Source organism: Carica papaya, chromosome 7 (genome assembly GCF_054855325.1).
Source record: "Carica papaya isolate Zhongbai chromosome 7, ASM5485532v1, whole genome shotgun sequence".
NCBI lineage: Eukaryota > Viridiplantae > Streptophyta > Magnoliopsida > Brassicales > Caricaceae > Carica > Carica papaya.
This window is the reverse complement of record NC_142315.1, coordinates 8272453-8292497: the sequence shown is the minus strand read 5'-3', so window position 1 is coordinate 8292497 and position 20045 is coordinate 8272453. Positions and strand designations below refer to the sequence as shown.

The 20045-nt window shown below is 36.6% G+C and overlaps 3 protein-coding genes across 8 annotated transcripts; 1 reads left to right on the top strand and 2 right to left on the bottom strand.

The window, feature by feature from the left end:
* The first annotated feature begins 401 nt into the window (after positions 1 to 401).
* LOC110811321 (uncharacterized) lies at positions 402 to 6736 on the top strand. Its single transcript, XM_022037779.2, has 5 exons — positions 402 to 635; positions 2008 to 4192; positions 4552 to 4672; positions 5477 to 5542; positions 5684 to 6736. Exons 2-5 carry the CDS (start codon positions 2043 to 2045, stop codon positions 6593 to 6595), a joined length of 3249 nt encoding a protein of 1082 aa, XP_021893471.1. The 5' UTR covers positions 402 to 635; positions 2008 to 2042; the 3' UTR covers positions 6596 to 6736.
* A 330-nt stretch (positions 6737 to 7066) lies between these two features.
* Positions 7067 to 12146, bottom strand: LOC110811336 (DNAJ heat shock family protein). The gene is made up of 3 exons (XM_022037808.2): positions 10651 to 12146; positions 9386 to 9783; positions 7067 to 7872 (listed from the first exon to the last, which is right to left on the bottom strand). Exons 1-3 carry the CDS (start codon positions 10813 to 10815, stop codon positions 7434 to 7436), a joined length of 1002 nt encoding a protein of 333 aa, XP_021893500.1. The 5' UTR covers positions 10816 to 12146; the 3' UTR covers positions 7067 to 7433.
* Positions 12147 to 12330: 184 nt separating this feature from the next.
* LOC110811334 (uncharacterized) lies at positions 12331 to 19772 on the bottom strand. 6 transcript variants are annotated; one of them, XM_088207878.1, is made up of 6 exons: positions 19269 to 19772; positions 15238 to 17883; positions 14968 to 15066; positions 14086 to 14168; positions 12679 to 13027; positions 12331 to 12455 (listed from the first exon to the last, which is right to left on the bottom strand). In XM_088207878.1, exon 2 carries the CDS (start codon positions 17495 to 17497, stop codon positions 15335 to 15337), a length of 2163 nt encoding a protein of 720 aa, XP_088064004.1. In that variant the 5' UTR covers positions 17498 to 17883; positions 19269 to 19772; the 3' UTR covers positions 12331 to 12455; positions 12679 to 13027; positions 14086 to 14168; positions 14968 to 15066; positions 15238 to 15334. The 6 variants fall into 6 exon arrangements, with proteins under 6 accessions (XP_088064004.1, XP_088064003.1, XP_021893492.2 ...); XM_088207877.1 differs by having other exon boundaries at positions 12706 to 13027; XM_022037800.2 differs by having other exon boundaries at positions 12331 to 13027; positions 15238 to 17549; positions 17766 to 17883.
* Between the last annotated feature and the right edge of the window lie 273 nt (positions 19773 to 20045).

The window sequence follows — 20045 nt, the reverse complement described above, 5'->3', positions numbered from 1 at the left end:
TTAAGTAAATAATTAGAATAAGAACGTAAACAAATAAATTTTAAAAAAATTTTAAATTCATTTGTAAATTTATATTTAATTTGAAATTGTATTAGGAGATGATAAAAGTTAGATTAATTTGAAATTAGAACAGTATAAAGTTTTATGAAATTTAAAATATATGTGTAATTCTTTTTTAAATGTTTATATGATTTTTATTTAAAATAAATATAATTTTAATTAAATTTTTTGAATTTATATTAGTGGCACAAGCTGCAGGTTGGTGGGCCTGGGCCTGTCTATCCGAAAGAAGCAGATGGGCCTGGGTTTTTTGTCCCTACATAGCTGGAAAGAATGCCACGTGGCAGGCCCACATATCTCTATCCCTATAAAACATGTTTGCTTTCTGTGCCGATAATAAAGCTGCAAAGTCAGTTCACACATTATTTATCCCTCAGATCTGTTTCTAGGGTTTTCTCTTTCTTTTCTCTTTCTTACTCACCGAACAGACGTCGGCTTTAACCCACCCAAACCTAATCTTCCTTATCTCTCTCTCTCTCTCTCTCTCTCTCTCTCTCTCTCTGTGTTATCAGCTCAGCTCTCCCACTCCTTCTTTGGCAGCTCCTTGGTGATTTCTTGGTCAAGTCTCCGATCAGGTACTCAATCATTATGTCTATCTCTGCGAATCCTAGGTTTTTATTGGATTGCTGTTGTTAGGTTTTGTTTCCATAATTTCTTCTGACTAGTTTTTTATTCATGCTTTCTGCTTTTCGATTGATTTGGTTTGTTTTAGTTTGCTTTTTGATTGAATTATTTTAATTTAGTTTTCTCTTTTATCGCCTGTTGTAATACTTTTGAAATCACGGTTTTCAATTTTTCTTCTTCCCCGTTAGGGACGCCGTAGGAGAGTAAATTATCGTGATTACCGTTTTGGAGGTTTTTTTTTGTCTTCTACTTTTGGGATATAAGTAACTTTTCTTTATATTCATTTGATGATTAAATTGCGGTGGTGTAAGCCACGTTTTATTAAGTCTAATGATCTACTCGAGTTATCTTTTGGAATTTAATCATATGTAGGGTTTGGCCTTTTAGTTCTACTAAGCTTGTATTTGTAGATATATAGCTTATAGCTTATATAGGGGTTTAGAACTTTTCTATTGTAATTAAGCTCCTGTAGATCCTTTCAAGTGTCGAAATATGTTATCTTGACGGGGGATTTTGTTCTTGTGCATACTTGAGTTGTGAGTTTCTGTTCAAGGCAATACTTGCATGTTGTTAAGCAAGGTCCATTTCAGGGTGTTTAAAGGTTATACTTTGTCCTATTTGATTTATGTGAAAAGTAATAAGTATAAAAATTTGGAAATGGAGTCAAGAAAATGTGAATATGAATTTGCTGTATCTCTTTGAGAAGGGCATATGAAAAGGAATGGAAATTTGCTATATCCTCTTTGAGAAGAACATGCATCATGTTCATACGCTCCATATTCTATTGCGGAATTTCTGGTAGTTTCATAGTTTGATTATCTAACTGCAGACTTCAGAGATGTGTTTGAAATGAATAAATATGTCAATCTCTTGAAAGAAAACTTTTGCATTTGCTGCAAGTTTGTGAGCAGCTGTACACAATAAAATGTATTTTAAGCAGCATTTTACTTTAGCAAAAGCTGCAGATATTAAGCATCAAGTTTCTGAATGCAATAACTATATTTTATGGGCATGTGGTCTTTGAAGTTGTGGAATGATTGGAAAAATGCTGCTTTCTTTTGTTAGAATATTTATGCTATTTCCCCAACCTTTTTTATTCCAATGTTTGTACAACAATTATAATTGCTTACATGATAACAACTGAAAGTGAAGGCTCGTTAGAAGCCGAAAACTCTGTGAGTGGGATGCATATAACCATTATCTTCTGGTGCTTCCATTTATTCCCTTAGTTCTTTGTTATCATGGAAAGAAGACATTTCTTAGCAAAAAAAATTGGTAATATTGAGTTTAAATTAATAACCTTCTCTCTGATTTAACTTTCAGTGTGCCTTGCGGATGTAACAAGGTGCTGGTATAGCATGTCCAACAATCTGGTGTCTCAACAGCTTTCAATGCCAGGCAGCCAGATGGTTCGCCTGGAAGCGATATCTGACCAGTTGGGCTCTTCACTTAAAGCAGGGTTGAAGGCATCTGATACACCAATGCAGCAGATTCCGGTATCAAGCACGGAAATGGGGCTGATGGAAGCTGGTATTAGTGGCTCTGAGCAGATACCTACGTCAAACTTGCAAACAGGATCTTTGGATACTTTTCCTGGGTATCTTGGATCACAAATGCTGCCAATAGGAAGTCAGCAGACCAGCCAGATGGAAATTCAGCCATACAGGTCGATCTCACAGCCGTTTTTGGCCCCTCATAATTCATCAGGGATTATGGTAAATGTGATAAATAATTTAGATTCACAGCAGTTGTCGGTGAAGCGTAAGGCACCTATGGAAGCTATGCCCAATAGTCCTGCAATGCAGAAGATGTTAATGCCGAATAAGAGAATGATGCAAATGGAACACAGGCCATGGTTGCAGCAACCATCTGCACCAAATAAAAGAGTTTTACCGGTGCAATCTTCTTTCAGTTCTCCACGAGCACAATATTCGCCAGCACCAACTAAGAAAACAGTGCGCATGGACTCCATAACTAGTAAATCTGCTCAACAAACAACTCAAAAAAATCTACCAGCACAGATGCAGCAAAATTCAAAGGCTCGAAACGAGACACTTGAATCTGTTAGATCCAAAATGAGGGAGTCATTGGCTTCTGCATTGTCCTTGGTTTTTCAGCAGCAAAGTGAGCCTTCTAAGGTGGTTAAACCTTCTCAGATTGAATCTTCAAGTACTCCTGCTAAGTCTGTGGATGTTTCGCAAGCCATGGAATCCACTTCTATTGGTTCTGGAGTTGTTTCCCATGTGTCTGAAGGGACCATGCAGGCGTTGACCTCCAGTGATGAATGTTCTGCTCAGAAGTGTGCTGATGATCAACTTATCTCTCAAAGAAGCTCACCTGAGAGAAAGACGGGGGATGAACAAGAATCTCAAGTGAACAATGTTCTCCAACAGGAGGATGTTTCATTTAGTGACAACATTTTTGCCAAAGATGAACTTTTGCAAGGAAATGGCCTTTCCTGGGTAATGGATCCTGAAACAGATGGTGGGGTGAAAAATGAAATTCAAACAGCTGAAATTCAGAGGCCTGAAAATAAAGTGAATGGAAATGAGGAAGAAGAATCAGGTCAGTCTGTGCAGCTTTTGGCATTCAAGATTGAAGTGGAACTGTTTAAATTGTTTGGTGGTGTCAATAAGAAGTATAAAGAGAGAGGTAGGTCTCTTTTGTTCAATTTAAAGGATCGGAATAACCCAGAATTAAGAGAAAGAGTAATCTCTGGAGTAATTACTCCAGAGAAACTCTGCTCTATGACGGCAGAGGAACTTGCTTCAAAGGAGCTTTCTCAGTGGCGACAAGCAAAAGCTGAAGAGATGGCTCAAATGGTGGTTCTGCCAGACGCAGACATCCGGCGGCTGGTAAAAAAAACACACAAGGGTGAGTTTCAAGTAGAAGTTGAACAAGTTGATAGTGGTTTAATGGAGGTTTCTGTTGCAGCAAGTTCAGTAGTTCAGGTTCAATCAAAACCTAAGGATGCAGGATCGCTGCCTCCTGCAAAATTTATAAAGAAAGATGAAGTGAACTTTTCCAATGGAAAGAAAAATTCAGTGGATCAGGGTACTGATTGCACAATCACTATACCCTCAACTGAGGGTAACGATCTAATGCAAGGACTGATTGTGGATGATGGATTGAAAGATGCCGAATTTCTTCCGCCAATTGTCTCTCTTGATGAGTTCATGGAATCCTTACATTCAGAGCCACCGTTTGAAAATTTACCTGCAGATACTGGAAAGGTTATGCCTGTATCAGGAAAGAATGACTCAGAAGTTGGTTCCAAGTCAAAATCCGCTGCTCGGACTAAACAGGATATCATCAATGCTGTACTACAGAATCGTGAAACTACTGATGCACGTTCCCGAAAATGTGACGTTGATTCGAAACCCAAAGGTTCTGATATAAAATCAGAAACGAAACTTCCTGTTGTGTTGCCTAAGGGAGATCATGTATGGGATGGTTTACTTCAGCTGAGTATCTCCACCACAACTTCGGTTATGGGTATTTATAAAAGGTAAGTATTAGTGTCAGTCACTACATTATTTCTTTACAGCGGAGTTCAGGTTGTGTTTGATTGGGTTTGCAAACAAATTCTCTTGGTAGTTTTCAATAATCAGCTTATATGTTTTATTTTTATTTTTTGTGATCTAGATATCCTTTGTCTTCAAATCAGGAACCCTATATTTGTTTTATTTAGAATGTGCTGGAGTCATTTATTTAAGTGTTTTGGTTTTAATCTGTGAATCATGGATAATTTATTTTCTGATTAGATTGATAATTAAATTGTAATTTTTTGTTTGATTGTTGAGATATACTGGAGGAGAATTAGATTACCTCTGAGTACTTGTTACTGACTTGGTTTTGGTATTGCAGTGGGGAAAAATCACCCTCCAAAGAGTGGCCTGACTATCTTGAGGTGAAGGGAAGGGTCAGGCTAGATGCATTTGAGAAGTTTCTCCAAGAACTCCCAATGTCCCGAAGTCGAGCTGTAATGGTATCGCGAGTTTACTTCAATTGTACTGACTTTCTATTGTGTTTCTTTGTGTCGAATAAAATGAAAGAAAGGAGGAGTGAATTCCTTCCTTCCATTTTGTTTCTATTGAGAATTCCTTCCTGCTGCTATTATTTTGGGTCTTCTCAGCCACGGGAAATGTCAGATCATAGGCAGAAAGCTTCAATAAAATAAGGGGTCGGAGCAGTTTTTAGATGAGGGATCATATCGAAATTTTGTAGGATTATTATTTTTGTGGGTATGTATCTCATGCTCGTGCTTACAAGATTAATAACCGTCAAGTAATAAGCTGCATCTAATATAGAATCCTCGAAAGGAAGAATAAATGAAGGTCTATGGAGGCTCCCGGCAAGATTGGGTACACAACTGGGTTATTGTTATGTTATTATTTTGGATGTCGAACAAATTGAAAAGGACCTGCTGCTTAAATCTACTGAGCGTAGAGCTGGAGATCTGGCAACTATTTAAAAATCATGGAAATTTTAATATATATTTTTTTTCTTTCAAATTATTTTATCAATGAATGGGTACTATAATCAGCACCTTTGTAAAGCATGGGAGTGCAAGTGTAAAAATGTCGTATGAAGCAGGAATTATGGTATTTTTCTTTATAGAAGAATTTGTAACGCGGTCTGGCGGAAAATCTAAAATGTAAATCCTGATTATGGGAAGGCCCAAAATAACGGCTGCAAGAAGGCAATTCTCTTTATTTAAATGGATGATGCGTTGTCAGTTTAATAACCTACTAGGATGGCTATTAATGATGCAAATTCTCAAATTTTGCAGGTGATGCACTTGGTTGAAAAGGAGAGATCGCCTAAAAGTGAAAGTGAAACTGGCAGTCTGTCTGAGGTAAGAAATCAATTTTTTTTTTTTTTTATTTGGGTTCTGGAAAACTTCTTTTTAGTTTAAGGTTAATTTTATGTCGTACATATTTAGTTTGGCTCCTCCAATCAAAGTGTAATAACAACTGAAAAGGGCAATTTGATGCAGGCGGCTAATTCTTATGTTACTGACGGGAGAGTTGGTTTTGCTGAGCCTGCCCCCGGAGTGGAACTTTATTTATGCCCACCTCATGCTAAAATTCTGGAAATGCTCAGCAAGATCCTCCCAAAGGATCAACTGGAGGCTCTTATTACTTTAGATAATGGTCTAATTGGTGTTGTTGTATGGCGAAGGCCTCAATTAACTTCTACTGCTATGTCCCCCAACTCAACATCACACCCTAAACACACCTCAAAAAAGCAACACTCCAATACCAGGAGACATCATGAAAAGGATACTACAAACATGAATGTTAATTACACATCTAAACCTACTGCTGGGCTTTCTGCCTATAATACACCACCTTCTCAGGATGATGATGATGTCCCTCCTGGGTTTGGCCCTGCAGCCTCCCGGGATGAGGATGACCTCCCAGAGTTTAACTTCTCTGGTCGCCATTATTCTGCAGAAACCCTATCTCGGGGCCCAGCTTCAACCCCCATACACCCACCTTCTAAGACTCCAACCTTAGGTGTAAATCAAATGAGGGAGCTCATTCAAAAGTATGGGCAACCTGATGCTGATGTTAATGTCCCTACGGGGAACTGGCAGAATGAAATACGTACTGGAGGGGCTGCAATTCAGCCTTGGAATGATGACGACGATGACGATGATATTCCAGAGTGGCAACCGCAACACCAGCTACCTCAACCTCCAAACCCAGTTCAAAACTTTGGCGGCCACATGGTCAGCCAAGGGCACGGTGTACCAACGCATCTGTTGAGACCTCCTTCTCAACAGATACAGCAGGGTGCTTGGCGGGTTCCTCCGACTGATCTCCGTTTTTGTCAACCTAATGGAGGACAACACTATGGGGGCGTTGGCTGGCCGAAGGATGCCCCCAAAAGTAGAGGATTTTGAGTTGTTTCATTGTAAATATTATTTTGTCAGCCATAATGTGTAATACATCGGCTCTTTTGTTAGTTCCTTACACCAGAAGCACTAAATTTTGGCTTGCTTGTGTATGCAATGTTGTCAAAAGGGAGATTTTTATGAACTCAACCGGCCTTGTTTTTGTTTAGACGAAAGTAAAAGATAAACAAAAATCGTTTGATGGAGATATTACACATTATATCTTGGTCAGCGACAAAACTAAAAGGAATATAAAGGTGTGTTTACAGCTTTTTGTATTTCAATTTTATCATGTTTGCTCATTGCCAGTAACCATCGGAGATATATACATATGTATAGATTATGTATAGTGTGTTGTCGTCCCTGTTACTAGATTAATTTAGATTAAATCAGTTCATTTATGATACGGGACTAAAAATCAAATTTAAAATCATATTATTTAAAACTTCAATTCTAAACATGGAACAGTGCATATGATAATTTGAGAGGAAGAAATTAATGACTTATTTTTTTAATCTTCAAATGAAAAATAATTCAACACATACATTCTGCACATGGTACATATAGTACACAGGTGACCCGATCTCCGCAAACGAATACAACAAAAATTATTAAAATGTTAAACCTACTTAAATTAAAAGAAAAAGAACACCAACAGTACATATAACAGAAGGTACGATGCTATCACCTTTTAATCTTGGTTACTGTATAAATTTATATGAACAGTCCGTCTGCTGCCCATATCTTTCGGTCCAAAAATCTAGCCAGATACCAGGGCGAATCAGCTTGCTTTGGCATCAGAGTCCTGCTCAAGTTACTAGCCAAAAAGTATTGAACAAAATCATATTCAACCACCCAAGGCACGCTTGAGTCCTGCCTTTTGTTCTGCTGTCAATTTTGTTGGGAATTTAACCTCAAATTTAATCTTAAGATCTCCCCTATTGCCGGGCTCCTTTGCTATTGGCATTCCCTCCCTAGCAACAACAAGCTCGAAGCCAGGACTTATAATATCAGTTACAGGTATTGATAGATTACGGCCATCTAGTGTGGTGATATTCACTGTGGTTCCCCCTAATGCCTCGGCTAGTGATACTTTATGGTTTATGATGAGATCGTTACCATCTCTCTTGTAAAAATCATGTGCCTTCTCATCAATAACAAACACAAGATCAGCTGGAAGCTGATTTAACTGCTCATTTCCTTTATCAGGGAAAGTGATTTTTGTTCCCTTTTTCCACCCAGGCTTCACATCAATGGTTAATATCTCTGTTTCTTGTACCTGCCTTCTGTGAAAAATTTTGTTTTTAAACATCAGTCAAGAGTATCAGAAATTTAGAGAAGGGCAGCCTCATGTCTTTTGAATACAAAGCAATTACTTTTAACAAAAAGAAGCAGACCAGAATAAGATACTAGGGGAAGAGGGACGATTGTGGTCCGGCTAAAACCAAGGCACCAGATGCTCTAGTGAGTGCAATGCTACAACGCTTAGATGAGAATGAAAGGAAAGGTTTATTTCGGAAAAAAAAGGTGAATGAAAGAAAAGGCACTACAATGTACTAAATGGTTGTTGAACATGTCATGCATGTAGATTATTTCTCATCTTCCTTTTATTTCATTCACTTTTTTCTTTAAATAAAAAATTTTCGATCTTCTTTTTCATTCCTAGGGCATAATAAGCTTATTTTTATCAGTATCCGCTAAGAAAGCATAAGTTACTCAAAAGATGTCAACTATCAACTTAAAAGATATCAGCTAAGCACTCAAAAGACATTGATTAAGAATTGCTATAAGGGATAGAAAAGTTTATTTAGTGATCTAAGCTACTTGGCTCAAGATGGCAAGGAAGCCGAATAGCAAGTGTCATGCTTTCAACATAACATTTTGATTAAAGCAGAGGAAACCACACAAGGAGAAAAGAAGTTTTCCATTAATGCTTATTTAGTATAAAAATTTTATTAGATCTAATTAATTAATGCTAAAAATATAAATTATATATTATATACTGCATATTGATAAAATATGTTCGAAGTTCGAAGTATAATATTAAATATTTCATAATATTAATATCTGGAACATATTATACTTATATATATTAAATATATTAATTAGTTAGAATTTTGATTTAAATTAGTTATTATGTTTTAGAATTATTTGAAATTAATTGAAAGAAACTTGAAAGTTTTTCAATATGCGCAAAATGGGAAGCTAATATGGTCAAGATCATATTATAAATTTTTTTTTGAAATGTTTATAAAATAGTTAATCCAAAACGAACAAAAAAATCAATTAAGAGTATTTTGATTTGGATTGTAAAAATAACAAAAGACCAAAACAAGAAATTGTAAATTGAATCATGAGATTCTTCAAAGGATACTTATGGTTTTAAGATAATATAACAAGTCAACTAATAAATAATTGATGGTTGACTAAGTGAGGGAATTAATTGAAGGGTGTTTTTTACACCAAAATAGACAAAGGAATATTTATAAAGTAGAGGGATATCCGTAGATAGTCTAAACTAGAGGATGAAAAGTGTAATTTACCTTAACTTTTACTGTCCAAATGTCCAACTCATTTATGGCAACAATGGTGTAAAACGATAAGCATGTTTCGGCTTTCCCATCCAAATATCATTTAAAACATTATTATATGCTTTCATATGTTTACAAGATATCATTAACAAAAACTGCTAACCATCAAGAACCTGTCCTTAAGCAAGAAATTAAACATGCATACTTTTCATGTTCATAAGATTTCATAATATTAATGGAATCATGTTACTAGGATAAATCCACATACCCATTGGCATCGACTACTGTCCTGGATATCTTCATTTTCCTTGTTGATCCAGAGTAGAGCTCCCCAAGGCTGCACGGCAATTTGCTCTCAACAGGTGGTGGTTTCCTGAGTGTGGTCCCCTCACTGTATGTTCGAAAGATATTTTCACCACCGAATCCCCCAAATATACCTCCTCCGTCTGACTGGAACCTCATGGACCTCCCAGGTCCTGATGATCCAAATCCGAAAGGACTACTTCCAAAGAATTCTGCAAAGATATCCTCTGCATTCCTAGGATTGAAGCCATTGGACCCCCCAGCCCCAAATGTGGATCCACTGCTACCAGGAGGGGGCATATCTTTCAATCCTTCCTCACCATATTGATCATAAGTTGCTCTCTTTTGAGGATCACTCAAGACCTGAAGTCACAAGAATATCATAATTCCACATCCAAGTGAACCCCAGTAAAAATGCATTTTGTCAATTTAGGCTATGTTTGGGGGAAGCAAAGGTCAGCATGGAATAAAAAAAATAAAAGTTTAACATTTTCAACTTTGTCTACGAGAGTTTTTAGTAATAGAATGAAACAAGAATGGGAGGAAATACTTCTTTGTCATTTCTATCGAAAGTATTCTCCAAATTGGGAGAAAATTAACGCAAGTAAATGCAAGTACTAAAATACTGGGAAGCTTGATTAGCCTAAATGTTCTTTTGATCTTTTTCCTTCTATAATAGACAACAGAACATTATCTTGTAAATAATAAAAACTTTCTATTCCCCTCATTTACCATTTGTATCTGAAGAAGAAAAAATATTTCACTCTCGTTTCTGTTAAATTCTCTCACTAATAAAGTAAATCGCACAAAACTCGAGTGAATTTATCACATGCAAGTACATTTCATTCCATATTTACCCTGCCCTTCCCCTCTTTGAAACAGATTCTTTAATATAACCTTCCACAGCCATATGGCAAGACGGTATCCAAAAGCAACTTGGATTTGGAAAAGTTTAACTATTGACACCCAATAATTCCCAGGAATTCATTAATTTCTTATCGTATGAAGCTCATTTCCCTATCCACCTTGGCATCCTTAGCTTAGTTATAAAGCTCCCTGAGTCGACAATGCAGGTAAAGGACATTCATCTCAGAACGGTATTCTATAAATTGTCATGCAAAATGCCAATCCAGTAAACGAAAGCACACTCGCATTTTCTTCTTTTTTTTTTTTTTTTTTGATACGGATGAGAAGAAAAGAAATTTTTGAGAAGCTAAAGCGTATACTTGCCTCATATGCCTCAGAGATCTGCTTGAATTTGGCTTCAGCCTCTTTCTTGTTGTTGGGATTCTTATCAGGGTGCCATTTCATTGCTAATCTCCTGTACGACTTCTTGAGATCATCTTCCGTTGCATTCTTGTTCACCTTCAATACATCATAATAATCCACCCCCATAGTCTTCTTCCCCCTCTTTCTCACGCAGATTCAATATCAACTCCACCGAGCAAAGCAGTTACTACTATCGGATCGGATTTCTATTCAACCCAATTTCAGCACGAGAGCCCGGTGCTACTTGAAAATCCAAACAACACCCCAGTAATGAAAATTTCCTCCAAATTTCTCGCTCACGAATTCGCCAAAACAGGATCGTTAGCAGAATCTTTTTCTCTGTCTAGCCATCACTGCATCTCCCTAACCATGAAACCTAAAACGTTAAGAAGATTTGCCCGTAAACCGCATCTGACGTTGTCAAAAGAATCCAAAAAACACGCAAGGATAAGAAAAAGCAAAAACGAATTCCGAGAATTGAAAGAATGCAGACAGCGTTGTCGGAGGATCAGATCGTCAAATGATTTCTTTGGGAGGGAAAGAAAAAGAAGAATCTGAATCTGTCTGGGGGTTGAGAGATTTTCTTACCGGCAGTGTATTAAGACCGCGTTTGATGGAAAATGAAGTCTAGAGAAGCGGAAGCATCGCAACAGAAACAAGCATCCGACATTTTTATTTCTTCCTCTTGTTTGTGAGCAGCACGGAGAGATTGACGGTAGGGTGAGGGGGTGAAATTGAAATACACGTGTACGTATATACTTTTTTCTTTTTTCAAAATTTCCTAATTGATTTATTAAATAATTTTCCAAAAAAAAAATAATAATAATTATTCAATTGATATATTATTATATTATTATTAGGTACAAAGCATTTTCAATTAATTTTTAAAATTAACGGCACTAAAAAGCATTTTTAGTTAACCAACACTTGTAAATTTCTGTATAATAGAGTCGAGGAGTGTATAGTTTAATTCATACAGTTTAAGATTACAAGTCTCTTTTGCTGATTTTTTTTTGTTAGAGAATTTAATACACTATAAACACACCAAGAAGAAAAGTTTAGTTTTACAGATGTCTACATAACCTCGTACTCTTCTACCTCCAACTTAAAAACTCTAAAAGTAGGCCAACCAATTTTCTTAAAGAGTCTGATCTCGTTTCTAATAAGATCGTTTTCGTTCGCAATTCTCAAAACTTTTCAATAAAAATATTTTTACAAAATTTGTTTTCGTGACAAAATCACTCCCTCCCCCGTCAACTACCAAAATATAATCCCCGCGTAGAGCTCTTTTATCTAAAAGCAGCACACACAACTCCATATGTGAAGCTGAGATATATAAAAATGCACATTAATCAAACCGTTTTATCAAGAAACCAAATGACTCGCATAATTGAACAAACAAAATAAATTTTGACGAACAGAAGAAGCAGGAGTTCAAAGCTCTTGCCTTGGTTGACGGCTGAAACCTACCTGGAATCTAGCCCCAAATCAAGATTGAAGCTTGAAAATGTTTTCATCTGTAGATAGAATTAAGAGTACCAGAGTCATGCACCAATGAGGATATAAGAAATATTGAAAATCTAGAGATTGAGAAGAATGTACAAGAAATAAACAGCAGGTTGAATAAAGCATGAAAAATACTTGCAATACTTGAAGAAGCCAAATAGACCAGTCAAACTTTCCAGACAGCAGAGAGAGCTGCGATCCATTTCCTTCGGAGAGGCAAGAGTTGTCGACTGAAGCCCAGTCCTTCATTTTTCACTCAGCTGGAAGTGAAAACATCAAAAGAGAAGGTGACCCACAAAAAGAAAAATGAGGAGCTATATAGTAACCTCACATTTTTAAAGAAAGTCGTACTAAGTTACAAGTTCGACACAACTTTTGTTGGTCAGAAGTTTATTTTCTGATACCGCACAGATGTTTGTTCTGTACCAAAACCCATCAAATAAACAGAGTACTACGACAGACTACTTTAAGTTTGTACAGTACCTGGCTGGCACATTACAGCAAACATACATTATCTTACAAGAAATGTGTCCGGCTTTCTAAACACCCCAGCAGAAAATTCCTCCAGATCGAAGTTGGAATATGTAAATTGAGCAAGCATTTGCAGCTTCCTTCACTGCCATGCACATTAACCACTAAACTCTCCTCTATACATTGACTTGATGACCAGCTGCAGTTGAATATAGGATGAGAATATTGAACATATTGTCACTTCTGCTGCTGGACACTTGCCAACACCTTGGACATGGTTTTGACAGTTTCAAGTGACAGAATTGATTAAGAGACGAGTTATGCATCTTTTGCCTGTCCAGGAAAGTGCTCAAAGATGCACCTTTTATGTTAAAAGAAACATTATTAAAGAACAAAGAACAAATAACAAAAAGAGAGAGAATCAACAACAGATTGAATAAGACATCTTGTACAAGATGAACAAAGAGAAAACAAGAGAACCAGAAAAGAGAACAGAAAAGGGATCAGCAAAAAATAACCTCCCAATTACTCTACAAGTTAGATAAAGGCATTCTTGTTAGAAATCCACAAACCTTACAACACAAAGAAGCCAAAAACAAAAAAAAAAAAACAAAAACCACCCTATCCGACATAAGATTACGATATTGGGTGCATTTATTGAAAATTCTGGCACCATTTAACGTATAGCTTTAACCCCAATGCAGAATGGAATTTTTATGGAGTCAAAATTAATATAGTACATATAGGCATGCAACTTGTATATGAAGCTTTACAGATCTATCCAAATATTAATCATGTCTCATAAATCCTCATAAGTTCCTTCTAATGCAGAATTGCTAGATTGCTTAAATAGATTAGAAATTATAGTTCTTTTTAGTATAAAATTACTGTACTATTTAGAAGTCTATGATTACAGATTTAAGAACTTTTTTTTTTCTTTTTAACATTTAGATTTCATGTTCTTACTACAACTAGTGTTCCTCAATTTACTGCTATTGGGGAAAAGTTATTTAGCAAGCACTACAAATACCTTTTGTAATATAACTTCTAGGACATTTTATTTCAGTTATTCAATAAAATACTCCAAAAATTTCAGAAAATTTTCTGATGTTTAAAACTATTTAGAGGTGATGAAAAAGAAACCTTATATGTGAGGTCTATGCTTTTATTTCTAAATCAGTAAATTGAAAAATTAACACTGATATGTCCTACATCACATTCATCCTTGCTCACCCAACCCCTCAAATGAATGAGGAGGGAAGCTTTTAAGGTAGAGGAAACAACACACATCTCCCTAAATACTACAAAAAGCTAAGACCATAATGTCCAAACTACCTCATAATATAATCTAAACTGGTTATTTATCTCCAAACTCTAGCAAAAGTTCACAGAAATACAGGAGAAGGAGCACAATGCTACCTCATGTCTGCAACAAATTGTTACTAGCAATCCTATCTGGTGCCACGACCCAAAACTTTGCATTTGAAAGGACTTCAATCTTCCTGGCATTTAAAAGCAAATTCAGCCCTTGTATCTACCAGACAATCTTTTAATCCCATTACATAACATTAATTGGATTTTTAAAGGTTCCATAAAGATACTTCCTCTTATAAATATCAGTTGCAAATAAATTTTCAACCTTAAACTGAATTCAGGAAAAGTTTCAGATAGAACATATGCCTAACTTTAAGTACATAAATCATTGAGACTTCCCTGCCACTATCAGTTTAGGCTGAGAACAAATCTAATTGTTAAGAAGAGAGATTAACAAGACAGTTTTCTCAGATATCAAGTCAGCAACATCGTCCATTGATTTTATAAACTGAATATTTGGGGACCCATCAGGATCAAAGATTATAAAATACTAAACCTTCAAGAAATAAACATGACATTGAAGTTAGCAAGAATTTGGTTGCACTAGTTACTTCCTACAACAGAAATTATAAGGTTGTCAATTATGTGAAAGTGAACATGTGCAGACACAATTCATAGGCACATATTACCTTGGTTACATTCAAGTCCAAACAGTTATATCATACAACCAATTGGACCAAAAAATAATACTGTTTTAACACTTTATACTGCTCAAAAAATGATTTAGAAATAGTATGTCTTTCAGGTTCTCCCAACAGAAGAAAAATCATGTACATATACAGTGTTTGGCTCTCACAATCAGGCATAACAGATGCAGGAAACTTCTGCATCTTAACAGGGTGCACTAAGTATATGAACCCCCAAGGGTTGCTCAAGGAATGTAAGAAAGGTCAAAGATAAACCTCAGTTGGAGCTAATTTCACATACCTTCCTGAATGTTTCTTAATTCAGATGCCTCCCTCTCACTGATGTTTATCACACGGAACATTTGTTTCACCAAAAACCTTTCAACAGCTACCCCATGCTCTGCCAACAACAATTATGACTTATGAATACTGCCGCTAGAAGTAAACAGAGAGAATGGAGATGACAAAAGTGGATGTCATAGAAAATAAAAGCAAAATAAACCACTGCTTCTATTTGCCATCCACTGAGAACTCCACAAAGCCTACAGAGTGACATACAAATCATTGATACCTGATTCAACGTTAAATCTTCCGTGTATAGCTGTATTAGACTAGACAGTGCAACAGCATTACATGAGAGCAAGCACCAACATTCTAAAGCATGCTATTCATGTAGTTATTGCTCCATAATAGGTTTCCTGATTGCAACTTTTACTAATGACAATCTTCAAAGATTTCGCAACCTGAGGAAAGTGCTTCATCCAACCTTTTGTCATCGCTTCGTTGAGGATCTCATGGGTCACATCATCTGATTCACAACCTTCCATTACCATCATTTTAAGTACTGAGACAATTTCCCAGAGCTTAGCTCTCTGAAATAATGCCAGGAATATTGTATTGTAAAGAGGAATGCTTGGAATGATTCCTGCCGATAACATATGATCCCTCAACTGGAGAGCAACAGATATCTTTCCTTCCTTACAGAGACCACCAATTAATGATCCATAAGTAAAAGCATCAGGTTTCAATCTCTGCCTATACATGTCTCTAAATAATTGACTCACCAGAATATTGTTGCCCTCTCTTATGGAAGCATGTATTAGAATATTATATGAAATAATATCAGGAAAATATCCACTATTTCTAAGAGATCTGAACATCTGAAGCGCAGTCCCAAGTAACCCATTTTTGCAAAGCTTATCCAGCAGCATGTTGAAAGTCACTGTCGACGGATTGGGACCATAACACATCATTGTTTCCAGTAGCTTTAAACCCTCAGAAAATTTCCCATATGTACAAAAATACTGGATCAAACAAGTCGAACCAACAACGTCAAGCTTAAGACCTTCAGATTCCATACGGTACAAAATCCTTCTAATGATTGAAGAGTTTCCCTGTTTGCATGCTGCAGACAATATCGTATTGAAGGAAACCATATCAGGTCCCTTTGGCCATTCAAAACGGTCCAAGAGCCCAAGGGACTCCTCAACATTGTTTTCTCTACAAAAACCATAAAGAACTGTGTTATATGATATATTATTTGGTTGAAAACCTACTTCTACCATTTTGCTCAACAGACACAGTGCTTCTCTTGATTGGTTGTCGTGACATAAACAACGCAAGTATAGATTAAAAACAACAACATCCATACAGCCTTTTGAGATGACATAAAGCAACACGTCATGGGCAATTCCTACTTTTCCCCTTTTCAACATTCCCCCACCTAAAGCAGCATATGTGTACAAATCGGGCAAAAGCCCCTTTTGTTCAATCACCTGAATAAGCTCGCAAATGTCAGTCATGCTACCTTTACAAGAAACTTCACGGAGAATTACATTGTAAGCAAGCAAGTCTGGATAGCAACCTTCCTTTTCCATTTTATCCAAGAAGTATAAGGCGTCTACCATCCTCCCAGAATTACAAAGAAACTTGATAACCACAGTGTATGTTATGACATTAGGTTTACATTCATTACTTTTCATTTCATCTAAACAGCGAAAAACATCTTCCCAATACCCTGCTCTACTGAAACCATAAATCAAAGCTGTATATGAACAGACATTAGGAATTACACCCTTCTTCCTCATGGAATAAAGTAATTGCAATGCCACATATGGCTGATCAGACTTGCACAAAGCCCATAAAATTGGACTGAATGTATGCCCGCCATAAAAATAACCTTTATCTAAAAGAGCAGAGAACAAGCGAGATGCCTCACAAATCATCCCAGCTTTACTAAGCATCCAAATGAATGTACTCAAAGTGGATTCAGTTGGAAAATATCTCATCCCGAACATTAACTCAAACACATCAAGTGCATCATCTAAACTCCCTGTCAAAAGCGATCTTTTCAACATTCTTGACAGAGATTTGAAAGATGGCACAAACCCACTTCCCCACATCTCCCTAGCAATATGCAGTGCATCTCTCATAGTTCCAAGAACACGCGCTCCATTGAGGAGGGTATTGAAAGTGGATGCATTAGGGACAGGCCCAAACCTTTTCATTTCTGTGTACACATCCATCAACTCCTGAAACGGTACGCTTCGCGATTTCAAGCAGCAATGCATCAAGGAATTAAAATCATATACAGTAGGCCTTCCACTTATATTTTTCATGATATCCAAAGTGTATAGAGATTCTCCTAAGTCACCTGAGGCAGCACTTCTCCGCATCCTATGCTGCAATTCAATGTAATTGTAATCATTGCTGCTCTCTCCAACAATATTTGCAGTTTTCAGAGCACAGGAGGATGAAAAGTTCACAAGAAAATGAAATTTCTTGTAAATTTTGCGTGAGTAGCCGCATGTAGGAATCGTACAGAAGGCCATTTCCAGATTTCTATTCTCAATGAAATGAATGAAGGAACAGCACTAGCTGTGCCTGAAAGAGATGCGCAAAGCCTCAGCCAAGGCCAATTGTGGCTTTTCAGGAGGATTAGTATATATCCTACTAGTAAGAGCAGAAAAATCACAAGTAATATCAGCCATAAAATCAGCACAGTGATTACTTGCCATGTGATAGACCTTCTCACACAACTAGATTACCCAGATTTCTGATCTCCCATACTGAAGAACCCAGTAAATGAAAGAAACACACCTTTGAGTAGTCAGCTGACATGAGAGTCGAGAATCAATCTGAGTTTTGAATAAAATGTCGAAGAAAAAATTGTATTCAGTTCTCTATAAGGTTAAAACCATTCGTACTGTTGCCGCACCTATAAAAAATGGGAAGAACACCAAAAATAAAGTCACTAAAAATTCAACCAGATTAATTTGAACATTACAGAAGAGTAGAATGTGAAGACACGAAAGAGCATCAAAGCGAAGTAGTATTTGAAAACAAAAATATGATGTGGTCAAAATACTCTGATACAGAAAACTGATATCCTGCAGAGTGACTAATTTCTAGAATAAATCCATGAGCAATATCAGGAGTATTGCAACCCCCTGAAAAATATGTTTAATGACCCAAAATCAGGACTCATTACTGATTCTATTGGAAGCCAATAAAGCATTAAAGCATTCACTAGTCTGAAAAAAGAAACTCTGTTTGAAAAACAGCCGGTGAGAAGTTTAAGGCACCACTTAATAGCATAGACTTATTGATTTCAGTTAAGAAATTATGCTTTATGCCACCAATCCTATTCATAGCAGGATCAGGTGTTAAAGCAGGCACTAGGATGAAAAAAGAAACTAATTTCGGAATATAGTCAGATGAGAAGGTTTAGATAACAACCCAGTAGCATAGACTTATCAATTATGGCTAAGAATTTTCTATTTACATTCTAAGTCATAATACTACTGAACCATGAGACTAACTGAAGTTCTAACATCTAAGTTAGACAGAACCATAATGAAAATGCAAAAAAACAGTAACTACAAAAGTGAGGTTACCGCCAAGGGAGTAATAAAAAGACAAAGAGAGACAGTATGCACTTTTTTGAAGTAAACTAATAATTTCATAGCTCCTTTTTGGCCCTCCAAACATCATCCAATAGCGATGGGTATCAAGGCAGGTAGTGAATCTAGAGATTTGCTTCAGGCAGTCTAAACAGTCCCAAATGTTAAACGCAGTGTCAAGAATGTCAAGCTGAATCACATAATCCAAATAACAAGATTACTTCATTCATTTTACTCCATCCCTTGCTTAGTAATTAATCCCTTTCGAGTCAAACAGTTCTCATTTCATCATGATAATTCAATTCTCAAGATAAGGATTTGAACCAACTCATTTGGATCACTGTTTTAGCATGAAATTTTGCAACAGGTAATAAAAACAAAGACTTCACATAAGGTATGACTTATTTCAATTTAACATGCAGATTTCATCACAAATAGTCTCATTATTTTCCATTTCTCACAACACTCTTCCGAGTTTCACAATGAAGTACCAAAAAACAGAATCTTTTCATGGCATCATTCAGCATTTACTCTACTCATTCATGCTGACATAAACATAGTTTCATGGTTTCCCAGTTTCATTTCAACCTCTTCTATGCATTCTAAAGGGTTTCATACAAAACGCTGCCATCCAATTCAAATAGCAAGCTTTCGTTGAACGCAAAACGGAACTGCAAACTCTTAAGTTTTTAGCAATTACCTAAGGGGTCCAGGTTGGAATGCTAAGTTTTAGTCTCCTTTCCCCTTGCTTTCTTCTTTCTTTTTCTCCTCTTTCAATCTTCTTTTCTCTTCTTTTTTCCCAAAACAAAAACTCGTTGGCTTCGTTCAAGTTATCTTTGCTGCTTCCTCCTTTGATTTTCAGAGGAAACAGGATTAGGAACCGGTTTTTCGTTTTCTCCCTCTCCCCTTGTTTTCTCTCCAGAAGCCCTCAGCCTCTCCCCTCTCTCCAGTCGCCTCCAATGAAACCTCCTCCTCCTACCATCGAGTCCAGTCCACGCAGAGGGTCCCTGTCTCTTTCTTTATCCTTGAGCCGAGCACCATTGCTTCTTCGCGCTTCCCCGGCCGTACTCTCTGCTTCTTCTCGAGCCGGACGCCTCTCCTTTTTCCTCCTTCAATGGTCTTTTGCTTCTCTCAATACAAGAACATGTGAGATGACAGAAAAGAAAGAGTTATCTGCTGTCTCTTCTCCTCGAACACGACTCTGTTTGTACTAGGTTTGGACTCGAGCTAGGTTGGGCTTGGGTTTGAACAGTAAAATAAAATAGAAAGTAAATTAAGCAACAAAAGAGTTAAAAATAATATTAGTAATTTAGTTAGCAACTCATAACATTTCTCTTTTTATATGTTCACAGAGTTTTTTTTTTTTTTTTTTTTAAAATTCAATTATAAAAAATTTATCAAACGAACTATAATCATTTCCGTGTTTTATCGATGAAAAGAAACTTAGAGAAAATTTGAACCCAAATCTTACAATAAT